This window comes from Cardiocondyla obscurior, linkage group LG01 (assembly GCF_019399895.1).
Source record: "Cardiocondyla obscurior isolate alpha-2009 linkage group LG01, Cobs3.1, whole genome shotgun sequence".
Classification (NCBI taxonomy): domain Eukaryota; kingdom Metazoa; phylum Arthropoda; class Insecta; order Hymenoptera; family Formicidae; genus Cardiocondyla; species Cardiocondyla obscurior.
Window position 1 is genome coordinate 9,358,052 of NC_091864.1, and position 25,172 is coordinate 9,383,223.

Below are 25,172 nucleotides of genomic sequence, written 5' to 3' on the forward strand. Positions count from 1 at the left end.
CGTCACTTAGTTGTTGCGTCTCTGATTCCGTTTATCGGGCCGCGAGATCAGATAAATTCTCGACAGTGCGGCGACGAGATCTTTGGTACAGACCTGAACGGCGGCTTCAGCGTCGCCTTCTCGGTCGTTCTTACATCATCCGCGTTCAGCTCGCTCTCTCGGGAGACCCGAATGCGTACGAACGGTCACTCCACCTCGACCGACGCCTCCTTCCACGCGGGCGGAAACAACCGAAGGGAGCGCGGCCTGCGCCTTGCGGCTCGGCGCGGAGCGCCCTACGTCACAGTGAAGTATGTGCTCCCGAGTGTAGAAAATGGCTGCGCTCTCCGCTAGTACGGGCGGATGTAAATACGGTCTGTTGCTCGGCCTAGGAGTGCTCGCGGCGAGGTGCTTCGGTGGTGAGTACAGCCGTCTTGTCGCGCGATACGCCGCCGAACCGCAGCACGCGTTCGCTAACATGCGTTTTGCCGCGTGCGTTTACGTGTACGCGTGTATGTGCGCCCGAGATGCTGTCCGACGTAAGGCGAAGTGCGGAGGAACACAGAGCCGCGCGCGCGCGCGAGAGAGAATCGATCGGATGCGGACGGTGCTCGCGAGAAACGATTGCCTCTCCCCCCGATCCCCGCGCCGCCCTCTTTCTGCCACACAGATGTTTAACCTGATCGCCTCCTCTCGCTCCTCGCTTTTCTCTACCGCCTTGCACGTTCGTTCTCTCTTTTCCCCCTGACGAATCGTCGGGGATCGTAGCCCGACGCGCCCTACATCGCTCCACGATTTCGCCGTAACACCCCTAGATTCGAGGAAACGTCGATCGACAGCCCGGACCTCCCTCTTTAACACTCGCCGCGCGCGCATTTTTCTCCGTTCCGCTTTATGCACGCTTCCTCGCATCCCCGTTCCCTTCTCGCGGGAAAATCTCGAGCGTTTTCTCGGCGCGTTTTTTCTCGACGGAATTCCTGCGCTCGACACGGCACGCGGCCGTGCTTTTTTACGTTCGTGCGTCGAGACGGGAACGGGAGAGGCGGCGGGAGAAGGGAGACGGAGATGAGAGGTTAGCTGTTCCGACGGTTGGAGACTGAAATACCAGCGCGTTGCCGAGAATTCGTGCCGCCTCTCGTCGTTCTCGCACGCCTTTTCCACTTTTCTTCCTTTCCTTCTCTTTTCCCCGTTATCTTTCTCGTTTGCGCGTCTCTGGCAAGACGCTGGACCGATCTCCGCGCGCGCACGAGAATCTGCGTCGGCGGGGGATGACGCCGTCGTGACGACGACACCAGACTTTAACCCTTCGAGATGCACTACGACCGTGTGACCGTCATTTTTTTTTTTTTCCCTCCTTTTTATATACCTTCTTTTCTTAATCTGCTGCGCAACGTGGCTCGATGACAACAACGAAAGAGAAGCTAAATCAATTCGCTTCGGACAGAGACCCTGGCTACAAAAATATCGTCCGGTTTCTTCGGGGCTGCCTCCACGACACGCAAAACTGCATCACGCTCTTTAAAATCCAGGACTTAGCTTAAAGAATCCGTGTTAAATATTTGAAAAAATAATCGCAGTTTATTATAATGCTAATCTCATTCTTCAAATATCAGATTCAAATTACGTCATTATCGTAGCAATGTACAAAGTTGTTTAAATTACAGGTACTTGACGAGCTAATCGGTTGAATTAATCTGCGTCAAAGTCGTCCTAAGTGACCCTATCAGATAAAAGAAAAAAAAAAAGAAAGAAAAAAAATCGAAGCGAAGTAGGAATAACAGCAGATCGACTTCGATGAGATATTCCTTGTCAGACCTCCGCCGAGTGAGAGACACTTTTCCGAAATCGCTGACTCGACAGTCGCCAGATACGATCTCACGGTTGTTGACATCGAGGTCTCGGGTCGTCATATTTAGTAATCGACGCAACAGCGATCGCGGACGGCTGCTTTTGGCGCTAAATGCGGTGCGACGACGTCGAGGGACGGAATTCTCGCCTGTCCGTAGGGAATGGAGGGATTTGTTTATGCCGCCGCGCGCGGGGCTCGAAATACATCAAAAGGATCGCGAAACGTCGGCGTCGTTTCAGCGAGACACGACACTCTTCTCTTACCCCCGTTCCCGTCTCCGTTGCCACGGAGTACAGGCCGAATGTAATTTTGCGCTGAAAAACGCGGCCGGCTCTCTTTCTCCTCTCGCCGCGCCGCTGTCTCCTTGTCTTCTCTCTCTCTCCCGCTTGTGTCACGCGTGATGTGCGATTTTTTTTCCGCGGACCTCGCAAGGACATCGCGATGAATAAGGCGAATAAAAGGCGGTTTTTCTTAACGCAATCTTCGCGCGAGCTCCCGTATCCGGGTTGTAAAAATACGTGCGTTTCGTAACGTGGCTTCTCGCGTCGCGACAGGCTCTTCTTCGAGTGCGGCTTTCGGGATCGAAAAATGCGCAGCCCCGGGTGAGAACTGTGTGTCGAAATACACGAGAAAGAGAGAGAAAGATACGAAAAGGAAATCGGAAAAAAAAAGAAACGCGCGCTCGATCTGAATAACAAAGTAGTAGCTGGTCGGTGAAAAGGGTGATTAATGAGGTTCTCGATAATTTAAGTCCGGAATAAGCGTCACGGTAAGTCCAGAGATCGAGGCCGCGGAGTAGGTTTTTATGCGCGACAACGAAAACTGCAAGGCTTGTCAGCCCCGTCAAATGGATTATTTCGAGCTAACGGTGGTTTAATGGACTCCGTCACCGCCTTCAATCGCTTTGCCTTCTTAGAAACAAACAAACTGCCGCGCGAGCAATTATGCGGCGTCGAAAATTGAATAATTGCAGCTCCGAGCTTGCGTTCGTCGGCCGCCGTAGATGCTGCGAGTTCATAAAGATGATCGGTGTCTCTCGTTTTGCTGGCCACCGATTTCCGGCTCCAGCGATCTAACCGCATAGCACACACGGCCAATTGTTCTGTGAAAATGACGTGGCTCGCGACGTGTTGTTTTACACCTACGTGCACGTACGCAAGTTCATCTATTTTTTTTTGCAACGCGTCGCGGGTATTAAGTTTCCCGTGCACGCGCGAATATTAATCCGTTCAGATAACGCTTCCGAAATTGTGGGGGTTGTTTTCGGCGTCCTATTGTCCATCTCATCCCGATGTGTAATTTCTGGGATCGGAGAAAATAAGGGTTCCATCGCGGCAATAAAGACCGCGAGATAAACGCGGTAAAATCGTCACACGTGGACGCGATAAGATCGAAGATCAGAGATCTTATTAACTTATTATTAACGCGGCTTTATCGATGATACTTTGACGCCCGTCGGGTGGAAACACAGGTTCCCCATAATCACGTATCTTCTATTGACCGACTCTAAATATTGATAATACGATAAGGGGACGCGATAAGGGAGAGCTCTCTCACTCGACGTCCCACGAATCAACGTTCTCTTTGTGCGGGCGAAAATCAACTCCCGCCGAGTTAGCCCATGTCCAATATTTACGCAACTGTTTTCCCATTCACTCAAATACGTACAACCGATTTCGTTCATTAGCCGACGGACCGCAATTACGTCGGTGCCTCTTTTTATTTTCAGTTTCAGAGTTATCGGGTAGAATAATCGACAATAAAGCGGTCTCCCCGTCATAATAAAAAACCGTCGCACCTCTTTCGATTCGATTATCTTCGAAACGTCGTATTTCGAGACGATATGACGTCACGAAAAGATCGAGGCTGTTGATTCGGGGAGGAAAAAAAAAAGACATGTGGGAGTTTCGAAATGATCGCGTCTCGTCTCTCAAATCCGCCGGCGAGCCTCGCGATTCGGTGCGACTCATAGACGCGCGGGGCTATCGCCGATACTGCTCTTTGCCACGCTGATAATGCCCGCGACTAGCTGGCACGTCGCCTCTCGCGCGATTCATTGAAACCTTCGCGCGATTACGGACGCCGATTGCGATGCGAGAACCGCATGGCTGTAGATACGCGGCTGCGTTACCGCCTCTGGATCGCGCGAGTTTGTTAGCGTCTTAACGTAGCAATTTTTATAGTAATTTAATCATATAAATCCTTGATGGTCCACGACTATTGCGGTACAATAATAATTTTCCGCGTAAAATTTCTTATAATTAAAAAAAAAAAAAAATGTTTGTTACTCTTTTCAAGAGGAGAGCGGAATGAGAGAACGTCCAAGCGTGCGGAGGAACGGATGCAGAACGCGCGCGAAGAATCGAATCCGTCATCCAGATATTCTCGCCGGTTATAAATAGAGCGGTCACCGTAAAATAGACCCGCGCGAGAGTAAATCTGCGCGCGGTAGATAAGCACAGCCTCCGGCATGTCGCGCGCTTTCTTCCTCTTTCTCCTTTCGCGCCGCCGCGACAGCCGTCGCGACGCATACTCGTTAGAAACGTGACACCGTGTTTGCATCGAATTCGCCGTTATCGGCTACCGTGACAGAGGCGGGATGCTCCCGTTGCAGTTCCTCCGGTTTCGCGGTTTGTCAGACTCAATCCGGAGTCACATCTAATTCTGGGTGCTTTACGTCACGGCAAAATCTCGTAATTGAGATTTGACAAACGGCTTTGAGCTTTAAGCGATTAGAAATACCGACAACGAAGGGGTAAAAATATTTCCGATAAAACTTACGTGTCGGATAGAATGTATTTTTTTTTAATTAAAAGAAAAATTGAATCTTTTTATTTGCAATTTTATTTTATTATTTTTTTTTAAATCCAAATAGACACGTTATTAATACTTCCATATTTTATCGCTTTTAAAAGACTAATTTTCTGCAAGTTTCCGGAAGAATTATTTGCGAGGATTATCTACCCTCGATGAATTGACTTACGTGCGGAAACGGTTATGAAAGATATCGCCAATTTCTGAGTCAGGACGCACCTACCACTCCTTTCTCTTTGTGGTGGTGCACGCCTCTCCGTGGGACGCGACGACGGTCGTTCGCCTACACGACACATCTCATGACTTGTCAAACAGCCTCTCGAATCCGTTCAACTCCACGCCTAGTTTCGCCTCTCCTCGTATCAATGATCAAGTTACTTACCGCATCTCGCGCGCCGTTCACCTAATTTTATAAGGACACACGTCTGCCGTTTTGCCACTCTTGGCTCGTTTCATCAAGTATTAATCTCGAATAAATGATGAGCGTGCGTTCCAAAAATAAAATATTTGCATGACGGATACAAATAATATTATAATAGAATCCTGCGTATTTTTTTCTATACGTTCTATATTGATTCAATTACATTAGACTCTCATCTAATACTGTCGTTTTTTTGCAGTGTTCGGCATTGTATGCTACTGCGATGGACATTGCCCGGACGGCCGGCAAAATGGTACCTGCGAATTACGTGCTGGAGGACAATGTTTTAGCGCCGTAGAGGAAGTATGGGAACCTGAAATAGGAGAGTTCGTTCCCGAATGGTCGTTCGGATGCTTGCCACCCGCCGAGGGTGGCTTCATGCAGTGCAAAGGAAATCAAGTTCCTCATTTACGAGAGAAAAGCATAACCTGCTGCAACAATACGTCCTTATGTAACAAAGAGCAGATTCCTGAAATAACTTACAAGTGCCGTCCTACCGTAGATACCAATCCGATGGTCATAGCATCGGGAGCGCCATTAATCATCTTGGTGATAGCACTGTCAGTAATATTCGTCATTGCCTCGATAGCGATAGGAATCTTGTATCACAAATGTCGGAAGAAAGAACGAGATCCCTGCTTGGTACCGTCACAAGGAACTCTTCGAGATTTTATAGATCAAAGCAGCGGATCAGGATCGGGATTACCGCTTTTAGTACAACAAACGATCGCCAAGCAATTAGCCATGTCGCAATGCGTAGGAAAGGGACGTTACGGAGAGGTATGGCTGGCTAAATGGCGAGGCGGCGAAAAAGTAGCCGTGAAGGTTTTTTTTACATTGGAGGAGGCGTCTTGGTTCAGAGAAACGGAAATCTATCAAACCTTTATGAGACATGACAACATCTTAGGTTTCATTGCCGCTGATATTAAAGGAACTGGATCTTGGACTCAAATGTTGTTGATCACAGATTATCACGAGAGGGGTTCACTACATGATTACTTGCAAACAACTGTGCTAGATCATCAGGCTTTGTTGGCGATCTGTTCGTCAATCGCGTCCGGTATCACACATCTGCACACCGAGATCTTTGGTACTCAAGGAAAACCGGCGATCGCTCACAGAGATATTAAAAGCAGAAACATTTTAGTTAAGAGAAATGGAGAATGTGCCATAGCTGACTTCGGGTTGGCCGTTCGTTACATCAGGTATGCAAGCGTTTAATGTTTAGTCTAGAGGTACATCTTTTGCCATTAGTATTCCTCTTAGAATGCAAATTGAGAAATTTATCTTTTTATAGTGAAACCGGAGAAATTGACATCGCGTCAAATACTCGAGTGGGTACACGGCGTTATATGGCACCGGAAGTGTTGGACGAAACCTTGAATACATCCTCTTTCGACGCATTCAAAATGGCAGATATGTATTCTGTCGGCCTCGTGTTTTGGGAAGCGTGCAGAAGGTGTGTCACGGGTGGTAAGAATTCAATGGTGGAACCGTATGCCTTACCTTATCACGACGTCGTACCAAACGATCCGGACTTCGAAGATATGCGTCTTGTAGTCTGTGTAAAACGATTGCGTCCAGTTATTCCAACGAGATGGGATAACGATTCGGTAAGAAAAACATTTTTGCGAGAAAAATTAATTTCCGATTTAATTATTCCAGTCATTTTTATGAATTGTTTCTTTATTTCACAGGTTTTATATACGTTAAGCAAAATGATGTCGGAATGTTGGCATCCAAATCCACCAGTTCGTTTAACTGCTCTTCGCGTTAAAAAGACACTGTCGAAACTACACGTTGATAATATCAGCATCAAGATCGTGTAGTGCACGATGCTATTATGAGAAAACTGACTCTTAGTTAAACAAACAACTTCCTACTCTTGTAAATATGCCTTTAGTGACAATAGGATTGTCGACAGACTGCAGCCTGAAGACTGATGATTAAAGTTCATAAGTATAAGAAAAAGAGAGACAGAGAGAAAGAATATGAATGAGCGCATGTAAGGAATGAATAAGTGCATGTAGTTTAATAATGATCGTAGAAAATAATTTTATGTATATATTGTATATAGACGTATCATATGTAAAGTGTTTCCGATTCCTTTACTTTTTCATTGATAAAAAACTTATTTTCACGCTGAAGACATCTTTAAAGACGAACGCGAAAGATTGAGATCTCATGCGTATAGTTTTCTTTTACTTATGTAAAATTGATTAAAATCAGAAATGACTACGATCGATTTCCATAAAACAGAATTAATACACTATTTTTTTTATTTTACAGCTGTATTCTAATTCAAAAAAAAGATATAGAGATTTCATTGTTAAATTACGGATACTTTTCCTTAAATTTAATTATAACTACTTCTCGATCACGTATGTATGGAGCTCTAATTGAAAATTATTAGCAAAAGTATTAAATATAAAAGTTTTCTTTAACTCGGTAGAAGCAAGAGAAAAACGACGCACGTCTTGTAATATTATCATAGTAACATAAATGTACGCAGTATGAAAGTATCGCATATTTATCATGCCACAAACGACTATTTCATTGTGAAATACATTTTCACGTTACTCTGTTCGAAATTTGAAAGTGTGTTACGTGCCTAACAAGATATTGTATAAACTAAGTTAATATTAATTTGCGGCCTACGTCACATAGCCAGAAAGAGATTTCTTCTTTAAGATTTCTCTTACCTCAAAATATATTTATTATTGAAGATTAGCCTTACAATATATACGCGTGCGCATATAAAATTTTGCGTGGAACAGAAATATTTTGCGTGCTGACGCACGATCGTAATTTGACGTGCAATTACAATTTATGATTGTTATGCAGAACTTTGTGATATTTAATTAAATATTGAGGATTGAGAAAACTTTAACTATGTAACACAAGATGTACATATTCATTGGCGATTACGAATTTTGCGCAAGCTTATATTATTACTTGTAAAATTTGTAACTTATATCTTTAACATGTACAAATGGAACATAACAATCCATTCGTAATACTATTCCGGGAATATACTGCGACTATCGAATGTTGATCGTCGCAGAATATTTTCGCTATGCTGCCGATGTACTCTAGAGTTTTTATGCTTTTGTACAAAAGGAATAATTGGAAAAGAAGAAAAATTTTGAGACAGTTAATTATATAGTGCATTATCAGTGTATAACGATAATGATGTTATTGTAGAAGGCAATGTTATCTCGCATGTACCTTCAAACTTGTATAGCATTTACAAATCAAAATTGTTAATCAAAAAGTTTTGTATGTAAAAGGAACGATTGTAAATTGAGTTTTCTTCCTTTTTATAAGTATTTTCAGAGTTTTCTTCTTAACAAGTTGAACATAAGATTGTTATATTATGTACGAAAATCTGTATCTCATTAAAGAAAAGGAAAAAGCTGCTTGTTAATTAATTGAAAACAATGAAATTTATATTTCTACGAGATATTAAATACCTAATTTTTATTTTCTAAAACTAATTTACAAGATATTAATAATTATATTTGAATTATCAATTTCTTCAATAAACAAATTTCGAAATTATTAACTAGAGCATTGTCCATGATTTATTCTCAATTATTTTAATCTTTACTTCACTCTGCTAATAATAATTTCTTCAATAAAAAAGTTTAAAGAAAACTTACTTTTTAGATGTAGATTTTTTTTCCGCCAGATTAACGTGGCGCTCTTAATCCCATCTAGAGTTTTAATTATGTCAGGTTAGACCAGTTCGGAGTTTCAGTTGGAGGCGCTGGCTCCAACGCAGAAAGGGACGCGACGGTGTCTCCGCGTCGCCGCCGGGAACACTTCCGTTTCGCCATCTTTTATCTCGGGCAAGCGTGTGTCGTTTCGCGTCCTGTTCTAATCGCGTTGTTTTACGGACCACTGACTTGGTGAGTAGATCAAAACGCAATTCTTATTTCATCGCCGAGGCCGTGCATGCACGAGCGAGTGCGAGGGGCAGCGGAGAACGCGCGGTTACAGCGGTTCGTCGCGTTTGGCCTCGCCGCGGCATCTCGCTCCTTGATCCGGCGCCGTCTAGCCGGCGCGCCGTGCAAGGTTCGTCCCCGGAGACGATCGAGTCGTCGGTGCTCGCGTCTTATTCATCGATTGAAGTCTTATTTCTCCCCGAACTCTCTCGCCGGCGATCGAAGACGGGCGTTCCTATCGCGATAGCCATGATCCCCGGGGATCGGGCGAGGCCGCCGAAATGCGTCGCGGCTTAGATCGCCGTGCTTCCATTGTCACGAGACGAAGGAGTGCACGCTCTCGGTCTCCGGTTTCGTCGCAACGCGTCCGCTCCGCGTCTGCGGTCTTTTTACCTCCCCCTCGGGAATCCTTTTTCCTCCTCTCACGCTTTATCGATTAGAGACACGCCGCTGGTCGCCGGTGTGCTCATCCCGACATTTCGTGAGCGCGAGTATCGCCCGTATTTTTCTTTATATGCATTCCGTGTTTTTCGAGTTCGAAGCTGGATGCTCCGGGACTCGTTCCGTGATCACGGCGATTCATGATCGTTTCCGGAACCATCGCGGCATGATCAAAGCTTTCGATGACGCCGCCGCCCGACGCGATCCGTCTGTCCTTGTCGCTCCTGCTCGCTCGATCCGGTGCGTTGCGGTAATTTTCCATCGCCGGCTCTCGCGTCGCTTGCCATTTGACGATCGAAACGACTCGCTTTAATTCCCGCGCGACGAATCGCGTCGCTTCTTTAATTTGATTTCGATCGCCCGGCGTGTTTTCCGCGAAGTTAATAATATCGCGTGACCACCGTGCTTTCGGCAGAATTCCAATTATTGCGTATTGTCTCGCGAGTAATTTGCCGCGTAACGCCCGCGACTTTTGGCCGGTCGCCAATGCATAATAACGCATAAATATTTCAATTCTATTAACAATTAAAATTAAGTGAATTTGATTTAACGTAGAAACGATCGGAATCAAGTGTCAATGTATTGCGCAATATTGACAAATCGATCGAATGACTCCGCAGCGTTTTTTCGGTTTCATGAAAATTTAACGTTAAGGCGGGAGACAAAGCGCACCGTCATACCCTGACGTTACTCCTAAAAATACCGTGTTCAAGTGATATCGCGAACGAAGACGTTGCTCTAAGTAGATATTTATTGAACTGGATGACTAATCAGTTTCATTATTTTCGCGTAAGGCTTTGATCTGAAAAAAATTAAAAAATTACTGAATAAATTCTAAAAAAATGTAATTTGATTAATTATTAATCGGGAATAAAATTTTTTTTTTTTTGTAGCTTCTCAATCTATTTCAAAATGTAAAATAGTTTGACGATATTTTTAATTACTTCTCGGTACATGAGTATTTTATTTTCGCTTTTATATTCTTGCATGCGTGAATATAAAGTTTTTAGAATATAGGGCGATATTTATAACTTTGATATTAAAGCCGTTTCAGGTTCACGCATGCTGTTTTACGCGTGCATTATTTATCTTTTTTTTATTTGAGTGAATAACAAAGAAATTCTTGTTCGCGCCGAAATTTTTATTCTTCCAGAGTAACGCGACTTAGATAGGAGGAACGAAGGGTATACGTGTTCTTGTCTTGCAGCTACGTCTTGGCGGACGTTTTAACAGTTTTTTTTGATCGAACATGTTACAACGAACGGCAGAAACAAGCGCGCAATTCGTCGGATTCTCCCGCGCTTGACCGGCGTCATTGTCTACATATAGCGAAAGTCCTGCATTTGCGACCGCTGCAAAGTTACGAATCTCATTGGAGTGTCTAAAAGCATACGCCAATCAGATACGGGATTTTTTCAACAGTTGCAAGTTCAGAACTTGTGAGTGCAGCCGTTGGTTTCGTGCACTTTCGACTGCCCTCGGTCGGAAGTGATCGCTCATTGGGTCGCGTCGCTCTGTTCGCGCCAAGGGACGCCACGCCGGTGGGTTTTGGAACGCGTGACGCCGATATCGGTGCTCTATGCGACGCGGCAAACGCGACGCCATTATTAACGTTGCGTTTTCTCCGTGTGCGTGGTCAGAGTAGGCTCGTTCTTTCGCTCAGTGACGAGGCCGGTGTGCGAGTTCCGTTCGTCGTATCCCGTGCGGTTTGCTGTCCCGTGAGCTCGCGGATTCTCCGGAATATCCAATTTATACGCCGATTCGGTGTCTCGAAGAGTTGTTCGACGCAGGTACGTACTTTCACGACGGCGGCGGTCTCGCCGCGCGGCTTCCATGGCGTCCTTGGGAGAACGATATACACTATGAGTGGAGTTCGATATCGCGAGCCGGGCGGAGTCGAGTTAAAAAGAGTCGTGAAGACTCTGTTTCGTGCCGCGCGGGCGCTAACGAGTAGCCAGATCATCACGGCAAAATGGTGGAAGCGTCGTGTGATCGAAGTTAAACAACAGCGTCACTCAGTTTCCTTTCAATTAGCTGCCGGGGAAGGGCGCCGCGTCGGCCCGAGCGAGCCGGTCGTACGAGAATCGCTAGCGTCGCCATTTTGAGAAATAACAAAGGATTGATAACAACTTCCTTTTCGGCAACCTTGAAGAAGCTTGACCAGCTCGATTCTCATGACTATTGTATGACCGAGTCCGCTTCGGCGTATATTGAAAACGGTTTAATTAATTCGGCGTAGCGTCGGTATCGTTCGATTCTCCGTGGATATACGCCGCGAATGAATTGCATTTTACATGAAATTTACATTCGCCGGCATCATCCGGCTTCCATGCGTCGTTTCAGCGACGCTATGCGGCGCGGTCGTCTAGACACTCAGACCACGATTTTTATGACGAAATAAACGTGGTGGGAGACGAGGGCAGGCACGCGAAATGTCTGATGAACTAAGTCTATGCTTTCAAATTTTAATATTACGTAAAAAGAAATAAACTTTATATAGCTACGACATAACAAATTAAATCCTAATATTAGTTTTTATTTCGCAACGAGATATTTTACTACACTATTTTGTTCATGTATAAATTGAAAGAATGTTGGAAAAAAATTAAGAATATTTTTATTCTAACACGTGTGTCTTTTTGTTAGGTTCTAGTACGAGCCGCAAAATGCCAGGTTTTAGCAGCGTTGGCACATTTAAAATCTTCATTGGTAATTTAGCCGACAAGACTACAAACGCGGATATAAAGCCGTTGTTTGAAAAGTATGGAAAGGTCGTAGAATGCGACGTGGTAAAGAATTATGGCTTCGTGGTAAGTTTCAGTTGAATTGTAAAGCTTTGATTAATATAAGTTCAATGATATTATTATAAAGATCAATGAGAATGAATTAACATACCTTTTTATTTGCACAGCATATGGAGAATGAGGAGGCAGGTCGAAACGCAATACAGAATCTGAATGGACACATGGTTCATGGACAGCCGATAAAATGTGAGGCTGCAAAGAGTCGTAAGGGACCCAACACTCCTACGACAAAGATTTTCGTGGGTAATCTCACAGACAACACTAAGGCGCCGCAAGTGCGCGAACTGTTTGCCAAATATGGTACCGTTGTCGAATGCGACATCGTGCGAAACTACGGTTTCGTTCATCTTGAGGCAACTGGCGACGTGAACGACGCCATCAAGGAGCTGAATGGACAAATCGTCGATGGACAACCGATGAAGGTCCAGATTTCTACTAGTCGAGTACGACAGAGGCCAGGAATGGGAGACCCGGAGCAGTGCTATCGATGCGGACGAGGCGGCCACTGGTCCAAGGAGTGTCCCAAGGGAGGAATGGGAGGAGGACCAGACAGGAACGGATACAGGGACCGAATGTTTGGACGTGATCCGTACCCTCCGCCGCCGCCACCACCGTTCCTTCGGGATCGGTTAATGGGTGGTGGCCGCTTTGGGGTAAGTTCTATTATTTTTGTACATATTTTATGCTAAATATATAAATTTGATTTATTCTGGACTATCAGTAGCTCTCATCGATACTGATTTTATACGAAAAAATTTTCCTTATATTAATTTCTTGGGATTTTATTTGTTAACAGGATTACGAAAGCTACTACGACAGGCGCGGATTCGAGGACACCAGGGATCTCTACGAGAGGCGGTTTACGGGTATGACAGGGCCCAGTGACATGGGATCTACCATGTGCGGGCTAGACTTTCCACCAATGACAATGCCACCTCTACCACCAAGACGAGACCCAATGCCTCCTATGCCTCCTCTAGGTATGGGATCCATGCGTGACACTGGCTTCTCCCGTGGCAACGAGTATGGCATGTTCAGCCGCCGATCACCCCCTCCAAGTGGCAACAACGGCCGGTTCAGGTGAGTAGGTACCCGGCGTACCGACTGCCCATTCGTCCGACTTAACATTGTGAACGTTCCAGGCTGGATTAACAGCTCATGCGAATTGGGGTTTCGGTGATTCGTCGACATTTTTTCTAGTCTGTTGCACATTTTCTTTCAGTTATACAGATTTCAGCTTGTGTCTCCTTTAGAATATATCTCCTTATTTTTTATTTTATTCCCACAAAATAGCGAATGTTAAGTTATGGACAAGCGATCGCGAAACTTAAAAAAAAATTTACTTTACGCCTACCTCATTATAAACCTCTGTCCTTTTCGACGTTTTTCGTTAAATGTATCGCCACTTTCTCTTTCTCTTTTTATCTCTTCTGTCTTCTTTTCTATCGTCGTATGTTAAATGGAACTTCTCCTGTTTGACAATGTTATCGCGCGGCACAACGCATGATCGTTATCATCTATGCAATTATTACTTTCTCGTAATGAGATTTTAAGATTTTTAATACTTTTACACACGAACCAGTGTCGACCCGATGCCCACATGAGTGCAGACTCCGTCGTAGTGAAATGTTAATTATATGACGCTTGGACGTTTCTGTACATTCTAAATTTCAGTGCACCTCAGGCGTACCATCTTTGTCCATGAACGCGGGCAACCCTAGAGAGACAGTCCCGGGTCAGCGTTCAAGTCGTACAAGAGTAAGTCTTTGACTCATTTTGTTAGCGAGTAGTCACGCCTCGTTCTTGTCGCTGCAACAGCAATTCGCGTGAGAATACAATAGCAGGCTACCTACGTCGTCTGCGTCCTATGGTGTTTGAATCTTTTTCCGGGTCTCGACTGATTGTTCCTTGAACATGTCGACTGCTCTTCTAGGGATGTCCTAGTTCATTGACTCTCTTGTTCCATGGCATAACTGCGAAATTGGCCTGTATGTCTCTCACTGAATCCTTTGTGTTTCAAGCGCTCCCTATTACGTACATCACTCAGCCGGGAGTGGCGCGGAGGCCTGGGATGAAGAAACGTACCTAAGGAATGCGAATTAGAATTTCTTGATCGCACTACCGCGAGCCAGGATACGCTCTGCAATTTTAAACAAAATCTCGCTGTAGATAGAGAAAAAAGAAAGAAAAACAAACAGGGCTGACGCGATTTTGGAATGACGCATCGAATCGATTGTCTTTGAAACGTGTCGTAAGTAGAAACCAGCTCTCCAGACGATTTGGATCAGTAAGTTTATATCGGCATCTCCTGTTATCTTTCCAAATCCAGTTTCTCAAACTTACGAACGTGAGCTTGTAACATCGATTCGATTGGAATTCGATTCAATTTCTTTGATGCGTAAATATTTTCTTTTGCATTGACTATAATCATATATTATTCTTTTAATGTAAAAAATATTAATTTAGTCAAAAACTTAAATTTTCAATTTAAGAATTTTTAATTTAGGAATTTTTTAATAGAACAAAGTTTTTAAAAATATATATTTTTTGTATCGTTAAAATGTAACTTTTTCCCTGTGCGGTACACACCTCTGGTGTGATGTGAGATTTAATTTTTTGTCTTAGGTTACGTAATTATAATTGTTTTTTTTTTTGTTATTTTGTAATTTTGCGCGTTGTGTTAAATACTTACTTTATAACTAGACAAACTGCTTAAATAGATAATTATTATGCTCAGTAGATATATTTAAATTTGCTTAAAATTTTATAATAAATACAAAAATTATCTCACATTAGATTGAATCGAAATTCCGTGTGAAATAAAAGTGTCGCGAATAGAATTCAGTTTGTCCATGCTTTTCGAAATTGCAATCCATAGTTCTTGAAGTTGACTTCTACTCACGAGGTTCAAAGCTTTTCATGTATGTAAACCCATTCGGAAAAAATAGAAAACAGAATTTGATTGAATTTCTCAGTTTTTCTAAATACTTTGAATTTGTTGTTGCACGTTACCACCTCATTACCTCATATTATCCCAGCCTGGGCTGCAGTGGGCTCTTATTTTTTATGATAATGTTTTTTTATTTTTTATTTTTTTTTGGTTTTTTTTTTTTTTTGCGAGAAGCTATGATATTGACATTGGGTTAAAAATCGCATGGGTTACAAATCCAGTCTACCGTTGCCTGCCTCATATGACTAGCTACATCCTATATTCTCTTCAATAGCCCTCCACGTCACGATCAAGTTGTACAGATAGAAAATTAGCACAGATAGCTGTTTGCACTTTGCTGTTGTAGGTTTTTGTAGTTGTTAATCTTACTCGTTTCTGCGCTCGAGTCTACAGTAATTGATCGTACGTCGTCGAAGGTTAGTCAAGTACACTTTCCGCCGAACAACCAAAATTTTTCTCGTCACATATATACGCCCGTGGGCGTGTATGTGTGCGCTTGTATATCCAAGGTAACAGAGGTGTAAGAGACTTTACGGCAAATTCAATAATTCGATTACCTGCGCATTACATTCCGTTTATTGCAGTTGTCTGCCCGAGGTCTCGGGCACGAAAGCCGTAGTAGACACGAAAAATTCCGTCCTGATCCCAAGTCGACAGTCATATTAGGCGAGGCACGCGAATATCTTGCACGCAAAATATATATACATATATATACAGGGACTAATTCACAAAGTTAAGCCTGGGACAAGGGAGCCAGTATATGGTATATGTTGATCTGATCTCATTGGTAGATTCGATTATTTATTATACCGCTGTTATAGTAGAGGCATGTACGAGGACTTCAGCCGAGATTCGTTTGAAGAGCGTAGGTAAGTAGAGTGAAGTGCCACTGGGTCATAATACCACGCCCGAATTGAAATCCCATGTCGCGAGACTTTAGAAACGGTACCAAGCTTCTCTCTTCTTTATGTTACGATCGTGCCGAGGCGATACTTTTGGTTTTCCTTTAGAAAGAATATTTTTGGCTGCTGAACTGTTTTTTACTTTGTTCTAGGATATTTTCCAAAACGCACTGACAGCACTGGAAGTCCACGGTGCGAAAATGAACCACGGACGTTCAATGTTGTCAGCGCATTTCGGAATGCATTGCTATTTTATTCCATGATTGACGATTAGCTGAAATTCTTTAAATTTCGATTGTTGACGCACAATTAGAAAAACACTTTGGGAACATTTCGCCTTGCTTCATTGACGTAGCCAGCGATCGCATACTTTAGAAACGATCTTCCATAAAGAAGAGTGTCCGGTTAAATGCATTTTGACGCGAATGTTTGTCTTGTCGCAAAACGGGTAAAAAAAAAATATTCAGTAAAAAGGTTTAGCGAGAAAAACGAGGTATACTCCGGGCTGTACGTCCGTTTTCCCATTTCTCTGTTTTTTTTTATTTTTTATATTACCTCTTCTCTCATTACTGTTTACGATATTTCACTCTACGTACGTGCTCTGTTATTCTACATTTCTCTGCCTTCTGTTTTCCCTCGTACCACGCAGATATATTGCCTTCTAACATTTACAATATCTATATTTGTCCGCGCTTTGATCCGCATCATCGATTTCGTGACTGACGTGACATAATTTTGGTTACCAGACCGGGATTACGAGGGCCATCGCCGTCGCGCCGGTTCGCACCATACTAAATCGTCGCGTCGGGCTCGGATCGGTCTCTGTCGGTCGTCGGTCCGTCGGGTCTGTCTGTCGCTAGCAGGAAGCCTCGGAACCGAGATACTCTTGGCCGTCTTGCGAACTGCACGCGTGAAGATCTGCCGCCCGCTCTATGAGAAACAAGTGCTCTACCCGCAATGCGATCTATTTAGACGGAAAAAAAAAGAAAAAAAAAAAACAAAAAAACAGCTAACATACCACCCGAAATCATAAAGTTAGAGCAAAGCTAACATAGCCAGCCGAAAAATAGCAGATTACACGCAAAGGGTCATGGGAATTGTTCCCTGTCTCCGACGAATCCTTGTATCTCTCACCTCCCGAGACTCCCGGCTTATCGATTCCTTCGTATCTTGTTGTCCACTGTGACTACCCTCGCACCTCCCCCTCCCTTCGTCATACATTTGTATAAAAGTATCTTCGACGTTTGAATAGCAGAGGACGCGGCCCCACCGCGAACATCTCTCGATCCTCAAACCGGAAGCTCGCATCTCTCCGAAGTCCCTTATTACTCGGACCCCATAAAATTAATTTTGATTGTCGCGTTTTATGAGGAAAAAGAAAAGACGTAGGATCGACGAGCGTCCCGGTGAGGCCGTACCTCGCAGCGGTTGATTTTTACCGATCTTTTTCGGGTTCTCTGTGACGATAACCGTATCTATCCCTCCGCTGCGTAACACCCGATGATCGCGCTCGTTACGCATCGGGTTACCGCTGGACGTGTTAATCGCTTGGCACTGCGTATTATTACTGTAATTGACACTCGTAATTTACTATTGTCGAACGTCGATCCCTCTCACGCGACTGCGTCGTCGCGCGCTAGAAATAGAAAAGGCAACCAGGTAGATCAGATCCGACAAAGCGGTGTTCGCCGACGTTGTTCAGTGTGTTGAACGGATGCGAAACCCGTCATCGAGAATAACGCGAACATTCGTGACGCGATGTCCGAGAGCGGTACTCGCGGTTGGTTAATTAAAAAAAAAAATTTTTATCTCTTTGTGCACCTGTACGTGCTTAGCACGGTTTGCATCTTCTCGATCGCATCTTCGCGAATACGCTAAAATCGTAGACTTCCGATTGAGGACCAATAATGGAAAAAAAAACAAAAAAAAACGGAAGTGTTAATATTATATATATATATATATTTTTTTTTTATCGAAAGAGATACACCTTGCTTCTGCGGTTAACGACGTGTTAATAAAAAAAGAAGAATTATATTTGTATAAATTCTGTATGTCAAATAGGTTTTTAACTTTTCTTTTAAAACTTAATTTTAGCATTTCCACTTTTTTCATAATTAGTCCTTAATTTCGACATCTCTATGGTATTATTTTTAATAATGTAGTGAATGTGTAAACACATGCACGCGATGAGAAACTTTATTCGCACGTATTATCACATTTCGAAAACAAAAATGTCGATAGAAATCGAGGATAGTAAATTGCAGCCGTATGTGCGATTTGATTGTCGGAAACTTTTTCTTGTTGGAAACACTATGCGTATTTTGGTCGACTTTTCTCTTTCAGCTAAATTCAGAATTGACAACGATAGGTTTTCTTGAATCAAAGATTGAAAAAAAAAAAAAAGAAGAATGTGTCGAATAATTTTATCTTCAATTTTTAAATGTATAATTTTGAGATGTCGGGATGGTCGAAAATGGTCCTCATCTTGGCAGAGACAATCTAATCGCTAAAGTACTCTTATTTTTTGTAAGCAATTTTACGCAGAGATACACATTAGGGAACGTGCGATTTAAGCGTATTCGCGAAGGTGCATGTCAAGAAGACTATTAATAGTAAAGACGAAAAAGCGTTCGTTGAAATTTTTCCAAGTAGGGAGGGTAGCGTGCGGGTCTGTTCACCATTTAGATAACTGTTTACTATGTTGTTTACTTCGCTGCCGAAAAAGAAAAAAAAAAAAAAAATTAACAAATTATAATTGGACTTAGACCCGGTAGGATGCGTCGATTCTGTATGGAAACCCAAGTGGCGGAACATTATTCTTAGCATATAGCAACATAATCTTTTTATTAACGTAGGATTAACTTTGACGTAAAAACAAAAGACGTGCTGTAGTCTGTAATAATCGCACATCCGTTTTGTTCGAGCGTAGAGACTTTGCTGTAAGCTTCTTTTCTCTATTCTCCCGTCTACGCTTTTTGTTTTCTCTCATTATTATTTTTCTTTTTTTTTTTTTTCGCTGAAAGAGAACCGACCGTGTTTTTTTTCGTGAAGATTATATAAATTATAACCACGATATATTGCTAATAATGATGCTGAATATAAGAGAAATGTAATAACATGTATTTGTGAAATTCACAAGAAAAAAACGACGTGTACTGCGTGTTTCTTTAATTACATCACACCGACCGCTATTTTCTCTCGCGGCGCACCTTCTGCCAGCAACGACCACCGTCCACGATAAAACCACCATCCGATCCCATCCCTCTTGTCGTACCAGAATCTTGATCGCGTACGATCGGACGCGCGCTTCCTTCGCTGGCTTCCTGCGCGTCGCGCGCGCGTTTCGCGTTTGCTAGCGCGATTTAAACAATGAATAAATGGTACAGGGATAAACCCCGATGAAAGATCTTGTCTCAGAACGAAGACGCGCGGCGTTTACACGTGTTACTCTGCCTCTCTCTTTGCTGCCACCCTCGTGCTACTCCTTTCACAAGTCTGATTGTCGATCCACAGGTAGAGTTTCTGCGGTGTATTCTCCATCGAGCTACTCGAGCCACTTCATCCTCTTCCTGTATTTTTATTTATTACGTATTTATCTAATTACACACGTAACGTTGCGACATTTTTCCGCTTATCGGCAACGCGGATCGTGCGTTGATTGTATTACTCTTGGATCTCACGGTTCTTTCGTGGCGAACGTTCACTGGGAAGGTTCATATTGATCTCACGTTCGACGACGAAAGAATCTCTGTATTCGCGGTGTACAAATGTGCCGGATGTTCCGGAATCGTCAGGTCTTCTGTCGTAAAAATCCCGTTTCGGAATTCGGCATTGATTCTAACGTAGGAAATTTCATAGATATTAATTTATCTTATGTGTATTTTTTATTTTTAACTGCTTAAAACTTTTTGTCAGTGACTTTTACGATATGTTATCAATTAAAATAATTATGCTCCGGTTTGTTTGAAAGATCCAACGGACGCTCTGTAACATCCTCGGCACAATGTCCTTTCTACATTTTATTATATTGCTTTTTAATCGACAAACTAAGCAGTTATGAATTCGACAACAGTGTTTCTCTTAAATTTTCAACATTTTATAATAAATTAATTTGAAATAATTGGGAGAATCTTCTCAAAAATTCTTTGATGAATCTTTATACACGATCCACGCTATTTTATTCGGAAACTACTCCGTTGCGTTTGATTGCTCTTTACATTCTTAAGACGATCCTAATTTCAGGCGTCCCTTTTTACGTCTGTCTGACGTAAAATCTGACTTGCTTCTCGCTTATTTCTTTCAATTCTCTCCCGTAATTGCTTGTTTCAATCTCAGTAGTTGAAAGCAGGGGTTTGCGATGCGCTGTAGTCTCGGTTCAGATTTCGACGCTGTAGGCAGGGCCCAGCGACTTTTCGATACGTTTCTCTAGCCACAGCGTCGAAAGTTGAAGTCTCGAAATTATAGCGGCTTCGATCCCTGGTTCCTCTATCTCTGTACTATCTTAAAGAGTTAAAGGTCGCCGAGACTCCCCGATCACTAAGTGAAAGCGTTCGTTGTATGACTAATGTTTTCAGACCAATCGGCAGCGCGGATGGGGTGGTCGCGCACGAGCTAGCATATAGCGCAAATAAGTCACTTCATCACGCATACACCAACGTGGAATACTAATTCTCCCCTCTATCCACATTAATACCAGAGAACGCCGGGAAATGATATCGGATCCCGAGTCTGCTACCCTTCTCGCGCTAGCATTGTAGACGAACGATGTCCTGTTTTGTACATTTTTTTTTGTACGTGACTCATTTACGTGTGTCTTGCAAGCTCTCATTTTTTAATAAACGTGAGAAAACGTGCGAACGGCGTTTCCTTAAATTGTGAGATTTCACCTTTTTCTCTGGCTGGCTCTCTCGAACTAGGCTGAGTTTGTTCGTCGAAAACGATCGTCTCGATCGGAGACTGGAGTCGAGACGAAGAGGAAAGTCTAATCTTTTATTGAAAAGTCATATGTTCGCTGTCTAAAGTCCAAGTACTCTGCAGATTCGTATTGATGCTGAGTGGCAATTGATTTTTATTTTTCTGAGATTATCGACTTTCCTCTCTTCTCTCGGTCAGTTTGCTGTCCCTATTTCATAAGCATTGATCAAATATCCCGCCATCCTTTCGTTGCATTTACTTTGTAGTGCGATTACCGTTCCACCCGCATAAATTTTCGAGCAAAGCCAAAGTTAAAGCTGCTCCCAGAGACGTCAAGCAAACATGGAAGTATTTAAATAAACAGCGGAGTGGATATTTTATTTATATATACATACATATAGATAGATATTTTTTTTTCTTTTCTTTACCTTGATCCGATATCTCATCGGTATGTACATGGTAATACTCATTGTTATGTGCCAGTCAAACTTGCAGACTCGGAGGTTGAGCAGGTCTACTGAATCGGACTTGGCTGGAGATCGCTTTTCTACCCGACCAGCGGCAAGGCAGAGGCGACCGGCCACGTTCCGTAGCTTAAACGCAGTCACCACCCCTCTTCCCCTCCAAAGTTACTTTAAGAGACGTCGCAGTGTCCTCGGAGATGACCGAGCGAGCCTCTCAGAGTGACTTTGGAACATGAACGTAGAACCAGGCACTCGATCATCTCTGCATACTGAGATGTGGTGAGCAAACTGCTGTCCGATTATACGTAGACTATTCCGCATCTGGGGGCGAAAAAAGAATAAAATGCAGGAAAAGATCGATGTACTTCTAAGTTGACGCGAGCGGGGAGGTCGGACCTCCTCTCGGTCGGCTCCTCGGTCGCAAGAGTTGCGAGTTTGATCGGTGCATAGCGAGCACGTCGACGTCGGGTTAACTTTGGCTTGAACGGCACCGGAATCGTTTCGTCGAGATCGGAAAGTCCCCCTTGGCGCATGATCGTCGACGAGAACGCACGCAAGATGCCTCAGAACCAATAAATGGATTCAATCCTGTAATTCAAAGCTTGTCTCGGGAATTCCATTAAGACGGAGCTTAATTTTCAGAGTTAACGAGTCTTTAATTAGAGTACGAGATTTTCGAATTTTTTTAAAAAGGGCCGAAAGATTAATGAGAGTTTATTCAAGTTCAAAGATATTCAATTTTAATCTTTTACAACTGGTTTTGAGACAATCTTACCTCACACAGCTTTTTCTCCTTTTATATATATTTTTTATTTTTATTTATTTTTTTATTTTTTAATTTATTCCTTGTCGCAACTGGCACGCTTAGAGAAGCCCCCCCGACCCGCGATACGTAGGCTTGACGTAGCTTGACAAGGCTCGAGGCTCGTTGATGCGGGTACGCGGGGAAAATAGGTCTGCGAAACCGAGTCGCGCGCGTATGGCACACGCGTGCGGGAAAAGAAAGACTCGGGGAGAGCATGGAAGTCGTCACGCACATCGGAACCTCGTCGGATGTATTTGATACGCGATGGTATCGCTGTAATGCAAGCACTCTCGAGGATTACGGTAATGTCGGTGCCGCCGGACTAAGTCGGATAAGCGAAGATCTGCCGGTGGTCGCAGTCTCGCTCTCGTAGCCCATACGTGGACGTGCGAGATCCCGGCTCGTCGTCGTCGTCTTCGCCTTCGTCATCGTCGTCGCCGCCGCTGTCGTCAGCCTCGTCGCCGCCCTCGCCGATGCCGTCGTCGTCGCCGTCTTCGTCGCCGCCGCCGCCGTCAACGTCTGTAATAATCACGCAGCCCGAGTTGCAAAAAAAAAAAAAAAACGGTCCGGGACACACGCCGGCCGCCGAGAAGCTCAACGAGATGAGAAGTTCCGAGCCCAGTCTCTGTAGCTAGACCGCTGAGATACATTCCGGACACGCGCCCGACACAGACCCTCGCAGGCGCTTAAAAAGATTCACGGATAAAAAAAAAAAAAAAAAAAAAAAAAATCTGTACCCAGTCCCTCTCGGCAGAGTTCTAGAGACACGTGGAGATCGTGAATCGCCGATCGGATCCGTGGTACCGGATTTTTGAGAGACACGGTCGGTGCAAGAACCCGAGAAAAAAAAATAAAAAACCGGACGCAGGTCGTCGGGACACACGAGTTACCCCCTTGATCTCGCGTGATAGAAAACGATCACACACGTGCCGGGTCATCGTCGGTTGTCGCATTACCAAAAACGGAAAAAAAAAAAAAAAAAAAGCGCAAAACCGATAGAACCGCGTCAACAGGAATTGTAAATCGCTGTATTGTAATATGATATGTGATATAGGACGCGATGATAGCCCTCTACGCCGGCATCGTCCACGAAGGATGTACCTCTCGAGGGAGCGAGCGAGCTGAGCTCGAGGGACGAGAGGGCTTCCTCGAGTAGAAGCGAGTGGTCTGGCGGAGGAGCGACGTGGTGTAGCGAGAGGTAATTACAAATATTGCGTCAAGTAATCAAGCAATTATTAACTAATAATATAATATAAATAAGATTACTACGTTGGAAAATAATGATAAATGTTCGTCAGATGTGCCAGATGATTTGAATGGAAATGTTGATTTAATTAACGTTACAATTAACGTTTACGATTGCACCTCTTTACGATACATTATTTAATATTGCAAAAAAAACTTTCGTTTGATAAGACATGGATATCTTTCGATTATGTAATTTTACTCTGTAATAATATAAGTTTGTATAAAAAAAAATGTATACTTAACAGAAAGAGTTCTGTATAATTTATCATAAATATATGTATCGGAATACGCTTTTCTTCAAAAAAAAAGATACATTCAATATTAATTTTTGGAAAGTAATTACTTTGCAAATTGTGTTATCAATGACGGATACTTTTTAGACTTTACAGACCGGCAGCGCGGGGAAAGTATTCGTTCTTACGATACCTTCGTGCACACGCCAAGCGGAGGGAGACTCAAGAATCCGTTCTAGGGTGAGACTGATGTGTGCTAGCACATGTCGATCTCACAGATTTGTCCGGCGCACCTACGGAAGAAGATTCTTCTCGCAGAGACGGGCTCTCCTTTAAGAAGCGCCGCTTCTCCTAAGAAAGAAAACAGGACTCTCAAAGGCGAGTGGAACACGCGAGGTGAATTAACGTGTCGTTCGTCTTTTCTTTGTTAATTAACTTTGGAATTTTTATTTTATTCGGTTTTCTTACGCGTGTGAGAACGATACCCGAAGGGAGCTGGACCGGCGTCTTGGATGCGGTAAAGGTAATCCCCACGTATTCGAACGTACGTTTCCGATCTCACTCTACCCGTTCTCCTGCGATAGAGTGCTGGGATGGACAATTAAGTTAGTTACAATTAAGTTAAGTATAAATTTTTTTTTATACAAACTTATATTATTACAGAGTAAAATTACATAATCGAAAGATATCCATGTCTTATCAAACGAAAGTTTTTTTTGCAATATTAAATAATGTATCGTAAAGAGGTGCAATCGTAAACGTTAATTGTAACGTTAATTAAATCAACATTTCCATTCAAATCATCTGGCACATCTAACGAACATTTATCATTATTTTTCAACGTAGTAATCTTATTTATATTATATTATTAGTTAATAATTGCTTAATTACCTGACGCAATATTCGATCCAATCTTTAATACTCTCATCGTTGTAAAACGTCTATTTGCTGTTTAATAATTTATAAAGAAAAAAATAAGTTGAGAAACATCGTCACGTGTCTGGATGATATGCTGAACATGCAGCTTGTATTTGAAAACACCCAACGAACCAAGTGGAGCATTGTAATCAAATTGTGAGTTGCAACAGTTGATAATAAATTATTAAGCCCATTATTTTTGACAATGTTATTTTATAAATATACCGTCTGCACTTCGTTGCACAATAACATCCACTGCGCCGTCACTAAACTATGGGACTAAGGCAATATAATCATTGTATTGCAGAATGGAGAAATATTTTCGATGGAAAATTTTTTAATAAATATTAATTGTTATCCTAATACACTTGTCTATTTTATTCTTGCGGCAATGGCGTGCGAAACAATTTAAATTAAATTAAAACTTTATTTTGCAAATCGATGATAAGAAAATGATTTAAATAAAGTACATTACGATTTTTT

At 43.0% G+C, this 25,172-nt stretch overlaps 2 protein-coding genes across 18 annotated transcripts; both read left to right on the forward strand.

Moving 5' to 3' along the window:
- The first annotated feature begins 1 nt into the window (after position 1).
- Positions 2–8,356, forward strand: Tkv (serine/threonine receptor kinase thickveins). The gene is made up of 4 exons (XM_070656348.1): positions 2–398; positions 5,263–6,268; positions 6,361–6,676; positions 6,761–8,356. The coding sequence occupies exons 1-4, from the start codon at positions 314–316 to the stop codon at positions 6,890–6,892; spliced, it is 1,539 nt and encodes a 512-aa protein (XP_070512449.1). The 5' UTR covers positions 2–313; the 3' UTR covers positions 6,893–8,356.
- Positions 8,357–8,825: 469 nt separating this feature from the next.
- On the forward strand, positions 8,826–24,885 carry Lark (RNA-binding protein lark). Of its 17 annotated transcripts, XR_011545722.1 has the most exons (8): positions 8,826–8,974; positions 12,098–12,261; positions 12,363–12,908; positions 13,052–13,335; positions 13,930–14,013; positions 21,505–21,764; positions 23,345–23,488; positions 23,919–24,885. XR_011545722.1 is itself a non-coding variant. In XM_070656572.1 (7 exons), exons 2-7 carry the CDS (start codon positions 12,118–12,120, stop codon positions 16,900–16,902), a joined length of 954 nt encoding a protein of 317 aa, XP_070512673.1. In that variant the 5' UTR covers positions 8,826–8,974; positions 12,098–12,117; the 3' UTR covers positions 16,903–18,856. The 17 variants fall into 17 exon arrangements, 10 of the variants coding, with proteins under 10 accessions (XP_070512673.1, XP_070512705.1, XP_070512595.1 ...); XR_011545723.1 differs by lacking the exon at positions 21,505–21,764; XR_011545717.1 differs by lacking the exons at positions 13,930–14,013; positions 21,505–21,764 and adding an exon at positions 16,027–16,074.
- Positions 24,886–25,172: the final 287 nt, after the last annotated feature.

Bases quoted from the DNA above. Each gene is read 5' to 3' on its own strand.
- Lark (XM_070656604.1), top strand. From the start codon at position 12,118: ATGCCAGGTTTTAGCAGCGTTGGCACATTTAAAATCTTCATTGGTAAT. The intron at 12,909-13,051 runs GTAAGTTCTATT...ATTTGTTAACAG, and splicing joins TGGGTGGTGGCCGCTTTGGG to GATTACGAAAGCTACTACGA. The intron at 16,075-20,681 runs GTAAGTAGAGTG...TAATGTTTTCAG, and splicing joins GATTCGTTTGAAGAGCGTAG to ACCAATCGGCAGCGCGGATG.
- Tkv (XM_070656348.1), top strand. From the start codon at position 314: ATGGCTGCGCTCTCCGCTAGTACGGGCGGATGTAAATACGGTCTGTTG. The intron at 399-5,262 runs GTGAGTACAGCC...GTTTTTTTGCAG, and splicing joins CGCGGCGAGGTGCTTCGGTG to TGTTCGGCATTGTATGCTAC. The intron at 6,677-6,760 runs GTAAGAAAAACA...TTTATTTCACAG, and splicing joins CGAGATGGGATAACGATTCG to GTTTTATATACGTTAAGCAA.